This window comes from Danio rerio, chromosome 2 (genome assembly GCF_049306965.1).
Source record: "Danio rerio strain Tuebingen ecotype United States chromosome 2, GRCz12tu, whole genome shotgun sequence".
Lineage (NCBI taxonomy): Eukaryota > Metazoa > Chordata > Actinopteri > Cypriniformes > Danionidae > Danio > Danio rerio.
The window spans coordinates 24,463,125-24,475,000 of record NC_133177.1 but is presented as its reverse complement, the minus strand read 5'-3'; the positions used below and the strand labels follow the sequence as shown (position 1 = coordinate 24,475,000).

Here is an 11,876-nt window from a genome sequence, read left to right as displayed (position 1 = left end):
GGGTAAAAAGTTCACATGTGTTAGGACACTTTAAGCTCCACCCACCATAAATTTATGACATGTCCAGGGAACTGCATGCTGCCAAGTTTCGTAATGCTTGTTTTCCTTTTCATGCTTCTATAAAAATGAATTGCCTCTTGATTCGACCAAAACACAAGACCTGCGAGATTCTTTTGATTCTGCAATCTGATACTACAACTTGGCAGATTAAGTTTCAAGGGAAGAATTTTGCTCCTGCTGGAGAATCTAGGAACAGCTGGAAAGCTCGGTTGAGATTTAATCTCCAGGCATGATTTACACAAAGCATCAGGGCTATTAGGAAAGAGCCATAAACTGACATTTCCACACACATAAAGATCCCAAATGGATACATTTAGACAATTAAGACACTTAAAATGTCTCAATATCACTGCGTAAGATGCAAACAAATGATTTGAGTATTTTTTCAGAACTAGCTTTCGTTTCCCTGAAACATTTTTTCTGGACTTCTTGTGTGTGTATGTGTGTGTCTGTGTCTGCCTGTGCTTACATATATATCTATTCATCATAATCGTGGGGACTAAATGTCCCTACAAGTAGCAATATCAGTAAATTCTGACTTTGTAAGTGCATTTTTTTCACCCCGAATGAGTCAAACGACTCACAAATCACACAGAATTAAATATTTAGAAAATGTAAAAATGCAGATTGTTTCCTGTGAGGTTTGAGTTTAAGGGTAGGGTTGGGTTGGGGGATAGACTGTACCATTTGTACACTATAAAACCCTTTATGCTTATGGGAAATCTCCATAATGATTGCAGTACAAGTGTGTTGAAGTCAGTTCAGGTGAGCACAGGACAACCAGGAAGTGCTTTAATATTTGTATATGCACTTGTTCACATATGAAAGATTCATTGACATGAAATTAAGATACAGCTAAAGCTGTGATTCTCATGTACATCTTGTCAGGGATAAATGGCTCTGTAATCACTAGTAAAAAAATTGGAAAGTGGACTGTGCTATGTGTAGTAAAAACCATCTGAGCGCAGTCACTAGAGATTTACTGATGATTACAGAGTCGATTTTATTGCCAAAATGAGCATGAAAATCCATTCAGTTAAATTGTGCAGCTCCAGTCTCATGGCAAGTTGTTTAAAAATCATGAAATTTAATCTATTAATTAGTGTTTATGGACACAAAGGCATTTTTTGATGTCTAATAACAACGTCAAATTACGCTGACATTTAATTGATTTTAGGTTGTGTTGGAAAAGGACCAAAATCCAACGTCTGATAGAAGTCATAGTGGAAACATGCACACAACGCAAAGGTGTAACATGATTGCACGTTGATATTTGGTTGATTTTAAGTTGATTTTTGGTTGGACATTAGACATTGATGTCAACCTGATGATGGTTCTGACGTCAACCGGATTTTCATTTCCAAACAAAATCCAATGTCCACATGATGTCGGGGTACAACGTCAATTTGACGTCCTGTGCCTGCAGGGCTGTCTCCATCTGCATGTCACCTCACATCATAAGTGCTGTCTTAATCGAATTTTAAGATTGCAGCAGAAAAAAAGAGTTATGTCAGTTTTGGTTGTTAAATATCATCTGCTTGTTAAGTCGTGACGTATCAGAGGCGTATGGAATACTGTTATATATATTGTAATCATGATTTTCGAAAGTAATACATCACTTAATAAATGTTTATTATTACCATACTGTTTGATACAGCGCTTGGACGTTCATGTGACATTACACTAAACAAGCTGATTGGCTCCATCCCAGCAAACAATTTTGTGTTTAATAGACATCTAATAGACGTCTAAACCTAGACAGCTTTTCTAAAACAATGTTAAACTTGGGCTGTCAGTGAAAATCTAATAGACATCTAAGAATAGCCCAAAACTAGACTAGTTAAATAGAAAGATTAGACAGACTTTACATGTGTAGTCATTCATTTCACGACTAGTCTAGTTTATTAGATATTCACTGACAGTCCAAATTTAGTCTTGTTTTAGCCAAGACGACTATGCTTAGGCGTCTATTAGACATCTATTAGACATCTTTTAAAAACAAAAAATGCATGCAGGGCTGTGTTTCTCATGACCGACATCAAATGCTATTGACATCAAATGCTATTGGTTCCCTGTGTGCCTTGTGAGTTTCTTTTTGAATTTCAGCAAGCGGAAGTCAGATCATTTTCAGCTATTGTAACCTTTCAAACACTCTGATCACTCTGTTCTTCAAATAAAGACATTGTTGGCATCAGAGTTCTTGGAATGACACACAGCTTGTTTGTACTGTTTTTTTTTTTTGTTTTTTTTTGAACAAATACAATAAACTCTGCCATTTATTGCCAGCTGTTTATTTTATTTTGTTGAGAAGTGAGTAGGTTTAGGGCAGTTGCGAGGTTGGAAACATAAAAAATGCCTATTGAAATAGAATAGGTTAAAAAGGGGGAAAATGTGTGTCTGTGAACACGAATTATTCATTCATTTTCTAGTCAGCTTAGTCCCTTTATTAATCCAGGGTCGCCACAGTGGAATGAACCGCCAACTTATCCAGCAAGTTTTTACGCAGCAGCAACCCATCTCTGGGAAACATCCACACACATACACTCATACACTACGGACAATTTAGCCTACCCAATTCACCTGTACCGCATGTCTTTGGACTATGGGGGAAACCGAAGCACCCAGAGGAAACCCACGTGAAGGCAGGGAGAACATGCAAACTCCACACAGAAATGCCAACTGAGCCGAGGTTCGAACCAGCGACCTTCTTGCTGTGAGGCGACAGCATTACCTACTGCACAACTGCCTCGCCCCTGAACACGAATCAATAGATGAAATTTTGTGACTATTTATTGAACTGGGTTGCATAGACACTGTTCTATCATTTGAAAACCTACAAAAACTTTAGAACATAACTTGCTTAAAAGTTGTTGTCAAGGGTAAAATTTTCACTTTCTTTGATATTTTAATATCTATGAATAAATATAGCAGCATCCTAGTGTGCTAAGTCATGCAAGAAAAATGTTATCAATATGTCAGACATGCTAGGAGTTAAAACATGATGTCATAAATGTCTCCAACATGCTAAAGCTTGCTAGAAATGTGTTAAACTGCAGTATGCTTTAGAATCATAACAGAGAGCTAAAACATGTTAAAGACATGCTAGCAGTGTACTAAATAATGATAAAACATGTTAAAGCATGCTATAGTGTGTTTAACCAAACTGACAATTACATTATAAACATCCCAGCTTAAAACTGCTGTGTGTGGCCGATGTACATCTGGTTGGGCCATGAACAAAAAAAAGAGTGCCTCCACAAAAAGTAAAGCCTTGATGGATAACATTGTGAGAGATTCAATCTGACAGCATTGACAGAAATAAATACAGCAAAAGTGGCTTTCCTAAAGCAATCAATCATGCATAGCTTGCATAGCTATCACACAATCCTATTGAAATCAGCATAATCGCAGCATTTAGTAATGCATTGTACTGTGGACACCCAAACAAAACAGCTCTAGCTAACATGAGGCTGCTGAATATCTTTTAAACACTCTTTCTGGGCAATAAACACTGAGCAATTCTGGGAAATCAGCGCTCGGGAAAACAAATGTTCCTTTTGATTGGTCCAGAAAGCCTCTATCTGTTTGCTATAAATAATGAGGATTTTCGTGTCCACTGGGTCTGTGCATGTCCTTTGTTCTTCTCTTTGGTACATAAATTGTTCCATCAACACGTTAGATATATATGTCTCAGTCTCCTCAAAAATCCAACTCGACATTCCCAGTCAATTAGTTGTCCGTTTTTCCCCTGTCAAGTGGGCCCACCATCAAACTATTATACAGGTCTTTTCCCATTCACATCTGGCCTGTATCACAGCTCACCGAAGGCTATCTCCCGCATGAACTCTCAAGCACATGAGCAACATAAATCCAGCGTATTTCACCCTGTACCACCTAAATCCCTCAATCCATGTTTTGGATTTCATCCAGAAAGCACTCTCTCAGAGCTCTCAGAGTTTCACAGAAAAAGGCTTGCCCCTTTCAATAAGACACAGATATGACCTGGAAGCCATTAGACGTGTGTAAACACTTCATTGTATGAGAATCAGGTGTCATAACTCAAAGAGGAAATTCTGACAGAAAAAGCAGTTGAGTAGATGATACTGTGTGTATGTTTGTAATTAAATGCATCATCATTATAAAACAGCCATTTTCCTATTAAATAAATATGTTAAAGACTCAGTTTCATCATTGAAACATTTGTGAGAGCTCAATCAAGAGTGCTTGATCATGTGTGATTTCAGAAATGGACCATACATAACAATTGCACAGAAATCACGGCTGGTTTTACAGGATTGCTTTGAACTCTTATTGATCTGTAAAGCCATTTTCTCTTACAATTTCATAACTATTGAGCAACCGACATCAAGGAATACATTTATTGATGATACCTGGCTGTCCTCAGTCCCTGGACATCCTTTCTACTTCAAAGTCATGATTACAACATTTACTCCTCTGTGAGCTTCAGAAAAAAAATGAATAACTAGGACCAAATAAAAATGAAAATTATTATACAGAAAGTTGAAATGCAGGCTGTGATCTATTAAATTTATGACAAAAGGCAATTTTTTTGAATTCCCCAGGTGGTTAAACTAAAATAAATCAAGATTTAAATGGCATCTGGCATGATATGAGTGCTCCTGTTATACCTGTCAATCAAATGACTGTGACTGACAGGTCCATTGGACAGTCTAGTGGAAAAGAGAGGTCAGCAGAGACCCATGTGATTGCAAGCTAGTAATATTACGATGAAAGCAGTTTCGTTTTTAGCCAGTCAGCAAAAGTGCACAAGTCAAGGATATTCACTCATGCTGCAACATACATATAGGAATGAAACATCCACTTAAATCAGGGGTGTCAAACTCAGTTCCTGGAGGGCCGCAGATCCGCACAGTTTAGTTCCAACCCTGCTTCAACACTTACTTTTAGGTTTCAAACAAGCTCGAAAGACTCATTTAGTTTGATCAGGTGTGTTTATATGTTGGAACTAAACTGTGCAGAGATGGGACTCTCCAGGAACTGAGTTTGACATCAGCTTTCTCATAAGAAAACATAAGTATTTTACAAATTGGAGGAAAAGTGACTTTATATAAAAAATCACATTATTTAATTCGTATGAATGATATACCTTTTTTTAAAAGGAGTCATGTCCCTTAACCACAACCATACCTCTACCACTCATTGAAGGATGAGCAAATCATACTAAAATGCATTTGATTATACAAATTCACACGAATTAACCACTAAAGCAGAAAGTTATGAATTGCCAAGGGTTGTGTTGAATATACCAAACTGCTTTTGCGAACAATCCTCTTCTTGTTTTCACTTCATAAAAAAAGCATCCTATATACAGTACATACTGTAACATTAGGGGTCAGGAAATGTTTAAAAGTATCTTTTTAAATAAATAATTTAATGCTCTCCACGCCTGCAATTATTTGTTTAAAAATACAATAAAAACAGGAACACTATAAAACAGAAATTAGTCTGATTTCAAAGACAGAAATTCAATTGGGATTACCCGGCTTACAGTTGTTAGAGCTTGAAGATTGGCTTTCAAATCTACACATTAATAGATTTGTCTGCTGCTTCTGGTATGGTTTACCAGCAAATAAGGACAAAGAGCAACTCAAGAATTGGACTTTGGTGGTTCTGATCCTTCAGGGTCTTTTGTAGTGGTGTAGTGTCCAAGTTACAACACATACAGTAATTATACTGGTTTGCCGCAGAGTTCAGTTTTTGGACTACTGTCTATCTACAGGATATCTTACTAGGATGCAGAAACATGGAATTTCATATTTTTCTTTGCTGATGACACTCAACCCTACCTTTCTTTCCAACCTAATGGTCCAATAATAACTGATCACATTTAAGCAGGTCTGAATTAAATTTCTTGAAAGATAAAGGACCATCAATGTCAACTCAACCTTGCAAAGAAAGAAATTCTGGTAGTTTTAGCCAGTCCAATGCTTCATCACAACTCATCCATCCAGATCACATACCACCCACAACTATTTCAAGACATCCAGTAAGTATGAAGCCTTCCAGGTAAGACTGTTAAACCTCTTCAACCTTTGCTAAAAGAAAATATTTGCAAAATGATTAAATGTAAAATCTAAATATAAATATCATCACCACTCAAAACCCCTTCTTTCTACTTTATTTTGTTGCTAGAAGTCATTTATTTCTGTGATGTCAAACCTGAATTCTCAGCATCATTATTTTACAGTCTACGGGGTCACATAAACCTTATGACATAATTCTGATATGCTGATTTGGTGTGAAAGAAATTAATATGAAATGAATGCTAAAAATAAGACATGCTACTTAAAGGGGACCTATTATTCCCCTTTTAAAGATGTCAAATAGGACTCTGATGTCCCTACAGTGTGTATGTGAAGTTTCAGCTTAAAATACCCAACAAATAATTTGAATGACTCTTTGAAACTGCCTCTTTTAGGCTTTGATCCAAATTGTGCTGTTTTTGTGAATGTCACTTTAAATTCAAATGAGATGGACCCTTTTCACAAGCTTGTTATGACATGTTTAACAGTCATCAGCATCATAAATCCTTGAAAGTTTTTTTACATTTATATATTTTTTTAATTGCATGAACAGTTCTATGCATTTATGTATGTATTATATCATCTTAGCTTCAAATTACAAAAAAAATGAATGAATTACCAATAATGTGTGGCACTTCTAATGCAAAGTCTATAGGACAGGACAGTAAATTTGACGTTATTCTTTCCTCTGGCTGCCATCATCAGTTCTCACACAATTATTCTCGTTCTTTTAAAGTTAAAGTTTATGTTTGCGTTGTGTTATAAAGGTTTTATAACACCATCTGGGAGCATTATTTTTTAAAACATTGTTTGCTCTACTCCCATTACTTCGCTCTAAGAAACCCGGAAATGTGAAAAGGGTCTATTGTGCTCTCAGCCCTTCCAGCCCAATACCTATGCATCAGCATACTGGCAGATTCAAAACAGGATTAATCAACCCAGGCTCATTCTGAAAACAAATTTTTATATACATTTCCGGAGACCTTCAAATATGTCGCAGAAGCTACTTTTATCACAGTTTTCGTTTTCGCAAATCCATGAGAGGCTGTTGTGTGTGCTTTTTGAGATCTCAAATTTGTCACGGGAGTGCCATTCGCATCTGCTGTTCTTTTGTAAATCCACCAGAGGCTGCTGTCGACTGACTGTTTGACTGACTGAATGACTGACTGACTGATCGATTAATTGACCCAATCTCCCTCTTCCCTAAACCAAACCAATAGTATTTTAAAAAGCACAGATTGACCCGCCCCACCCACTTACCTCAACTTAACAGACAAAATTGAGTTGAGCAATTCAGAAAAAATGCAACTCCTCTCTGCATCTCAGGTCCACAGACGTACATGGTTAACTAACTGGACAAACTAGTAACAGCCAGGAATCCGCCCATACAGAGATAAGCGTGAAAACTAATGGCATCAAACCGCCACGTAACTTTCATTTTAAAGATGAAATGCAGTCATACGTACTTCTGGCTACACAATTCCAGATCTCCAGTAATGTATATAGGGCTACGTTTTCAGAACGAGTTGGGGTTAATGATATCTCTGTGAAAAACTAAAAATGTCAATAGAAGTGGCTCAGAATAAGGCAGTCTACAATGTTCAATTTGTGCATCTTAAAACGCCAAATGTATAATGCCCCTGACATTATCTTCAGTAATTGCGGTGCAGATTTTTTTATTGGCAGACGGCTGCTTCTCACTTAGGTCTGTTTCGATGACATGTCAAAGGTAGAATGTCTGTTTTTTAAATGACTTTTTGGTAACACTTTATTTTGATGGTCCATTTCAGTATTAGTAGACTGTCTGCTTAATATCTGTTGATACTGCTCTTTCAACAAACATTTAATGGACTAAAAGAAACTTTGTAAGCAGATGTCAACTTACACTAACCTTAACCACAACCCTAACCCCAACCTAACAGTCTACTTATAATCTAATGAGAATTAGTTGACATTAGTTGATGCGATTTAAATTAAATTCAACAAAAGGTTTATCAAAATAAAGTGTTTTTATGAAGTGTGGTTATAAAAAATGTAATTTGTTAGTTTTTACCATTAGAGATTAGCAATACTGTTGTCACACAACTGTGTTTAAACCCATAATGAACGTTTTGCATTGATATCTGTAATAATTATATCTATAAGACAGCATTATTTCAAACAGAATACGTTAACATTGTTGCCATGTTTTATATATTTAATTCCTTGATGCATTTATGTAAAAATTAAAAGAAAGAAAATCTGATGACATCAGATTATGATAATGTCAGCAACTCGATCTCCATAACAACCACAGGCACGTTTGATGTTCTGTTTAGTTGCCGAATCCACAGCTAATCCTGATTAGCCCAACGCAACTACAAAAGGCTTACCAAACAGCATTAAAAGTTAGCCATGGCTTTCTTCCTTTGAATAAATTGCATCACTCAACAAATCTCAACAAATAATTGGCCCACCAGGTTCTCCTTAGAGAAAGTCCCAAGAATACGGTTTATTTGTCAGTGTATCTGCCAAATATCACGCAGCAGATCCCAGTTGCATAGACAATATTTCCCTTGTCTGTAGTCATCAAAGACTAATCAGAAAAAAGTGAAAAAGATCTGACAGCGGTTATGATGCTAATTCAGTCACAACCAGGACATTCTCTGAAATATCCTTCAAAGACATTGCAGAATAGTTAAAAACAAAAACATATTAGAAAATATGTGTCCATACCTATTTGATCACTGACATGGCTGAAGTAGTTTGGACAGGGGATGGTGACTACTTCTCCAATGCGAGCTGATGGCCAACACGCCAGATCCCATTCACCTGTGCAACCTTAGCAAAGAAATGGGAACAAATTATTACAGATAATAGAAACATACTTTAATTTTAATAATCATAAGCAGATAAACTTAACAAGTATTTTTTCAGGTAACAGTGGCCAAACTATTGGGACCTTTTTTGTATCAAGACTTCACTTTAAGTCATACACTTCCACTGATTTTTGGATATAAAATACAGCTTGTTTTGCTGTTTGATGTTGCAAACTGGCATTCATATTATATTATTTTGATTTAAAGTCATAAACACGTGCATATAAAGAAAGCAATTTGACAGTTTTTGCATTTGTTATTATTTCCCACATATAGGTAAATTCATTCATTCATTTTCCTTCAGCTTAGTCCCTGATTTATTGTCACAGTGGAATGAACCGCCGTTTGTCACGCAGGGGATGCCCTTCCAATCACAATCCAGCACCAAGCTAGAAAAAAACATTCACATACAGAATCATACACTGCAGCCAATTTAGTTCATCCAATTCACCTCTAATGCATGTCTTTGGATTGTGGGGGAAACCGGAGCACCGGGAGAAAACCCATATTAGAACATGCAAACTCCACACATAAATCCCTCCTTGCCCAGTTGGGATTCAAACCAGCGTCCTTCTTGCTGTGAGTTGACAGTGCTAAAAACTGAGCCACCCCAAATAGGTCAAAGAAAACTAAAACAAAACTAAAACAATGGCAGAAAAAAAGCTTACACTAAAAAAATCCTGGGTTGTAGTAAAATATATACTAACTACCCCGATCTCAAGAGGAAATATTATTTTATATGTTGTCAGAAAAGTGGATATTAAGTCGCCGCCAATAGCCTAGTGGTTAGTGCGTTGACACATAGTACAAGGTGCTCATGACGAACCGAGTTTGATTCCTGGCTTAAGGTTCTTTGCCGATCCTTCCCCTATCTCTGCTCCCCACACTTTCCTGTTTGTAAAATCTCCACTGTCCTATCCAAATAAAGGTGAAAACCCCTAAAAAGTAATTATAAAAAAAAAGAAGAGTGGCTAATTCGTACAAATTCATATGACTTCATTTGTATGAAAACATACCATTTTTAAAATAAGACTTGCCTCCAAACACCTCTTCTACCGTCCATTGGGGAATGAGCAACTTACTAAAATGTACGTCATCGTGTAATCACCGTGAGATCAGTATTGTTTAATTGCATAATTTTTTAAATAAAATTTAAATGACAATTTTTAAATCCAACAGTTGTGTTAATCAATATTTGACCTAACATTGGGCTACAATAACCTGATATTTTCAATGGCAGAACCCACATCACAAATAGAACAATCTTTATATTACTAAATGACAAAATCATTGGAACCACTTTTATTTTTTTTTTTTGCAGCTGAAAGATATAAATATTACCAGCCATTTAAAATCCTGCCTTTAAAGACACTTGTGTGAACTGCAATTCAGTTATGATTACAGTTATTGGTGTGAATGTGACTTTAGAGTATTCAGTTGAAATCGATAAAATAGTTATAATCAAGGATTAACACTTCATGCTCACCCAACACTGTGGCCAATGGCTTCCTAATGTTTCCTAATGATTTCCTTTATTTTGTTGTTCTCTGATTTATTTTTCTTCGTTTTTTTATAAATCAGTAATCTTGTACTCGGTTGCATAAATCTAGGCTTAACTATTCTCTCATACACAGTAGGCCTTTAGGCAGCTTATTGAATGGGGTGGTTCTTTTTACTCAAAAAGTGGAGCTTCTTGCAGTATTTCTCATAAATTATGAGGTTCAAATACTGCATTTTAGTGACATTTTAAGCACTAATCTTTGCTGCATTAGCGTGTCGGATTCTGATCATAACCACACAAAAATATTTCCTATAATTTTGTTAAAGTGCTTACCATACTACTTTACCAAGTGTGTAATTAGAAATGTGCGTTTAAACTGTAGGTTATTATAGTTTTATAAATAATGTTATGGCGACTGCATGTATAGGGTGGGTCAGAAGAGTTCAGGTAGTGCCTCTGTCCTGCTGCGCTTCAACAAAATTCAGCATCACAAGCAAAATGACCACCTTGTGTCATATAACATAAATCGACCAATCAGCGTGGTTGTCATGGCAGAATTTCAAGCGCAACCAATCATTTAAAATAGAGACATGGTGAATCATTTAAAGAAATTAAAATGTTAAATTCAGAGAACCTAAAATATTAATTAAAAGTTTTTTGCAGCCTAATGAGTAAGTTAAACACACCTGTTTATGTTTTGATGCCAAAATTATATTAACTTATTGGGCCCTATCATACATCCGGCGCAATGTGGCGAAAGGCGCGACACAATTGTTGTTTGCTAGTTTCATCTCGGTGCAAGAGTCGTTTTGATGTGTTGCGGAACGCTGTTTAAATAGCAAATGCATTTGCGCTCATATGTAGGCATTCTGGTCTAAAAAAACTATTAGAGGAACTAATATCCAATGTTCAATAGACCAGCTAAGAGGAGGTCTAAAATCCTCCTCTAAAATAAGAGGAGGTTGTGCGCCTCGTGTAAACATTGCTTAATACACAGAGGATGTACAGCAGTACGCAAATATCTTTACAAATGAAAAAGAATTCAAGGATAAAAATATTACAAAATTATTATTTTCTAGCCAACATAAATATAAAAACCACTGCCTCCATGCCTTCTTCATTTCGGGGGCTTTTTTAGTTTATTCAAGACAATTTGCTTTTGTATAATGTTATTATTATTAGCAGTATTATTTATTATTTGCATATTTATATTTGTTTTATTAAAAACAAGCTTAGATTTGCCCACCTGTCCGGTTTAAGACCATATAGGGCATAGCATTTTTTAAGCACACTTCGTTATTATTGTTCATTTATTAGTTTGCTGGAAATTAGAACTGAATGTAGAAATAGTTTTAAAAGAAATATTTGCATTTAACAAAGGAAATTAATTAT

General features: G+C 36.0%; 1 protein-coding gene across 3 annotated transcripts in view; it reads right to left on the bottom strand.

The window, feature by feature from the left end:
• The window catches only part of vipr1a (vasoactive intestinal peptide receptor 1a), a 69,642-nt gene that overhangs the window by 47,613 nt on the left and 10,153 nt on the right, over positions 1 to 11,876 (bottom strand). For all 3 annotated transcript variants that reach the window (XM_002660797.6, XM_073924977.1, XM_073924972.1), the window contains exon 3: positions 8,841 to 8,945. In XM_002660797.6, coding sequence (XP_002660843.2) covers positions 8,841 to 8,945 — 105 coding nt within the window. The remainder of the gene's footprint in view (positions 1 to 8,840; positions 8,946 to 11,876) is intronic.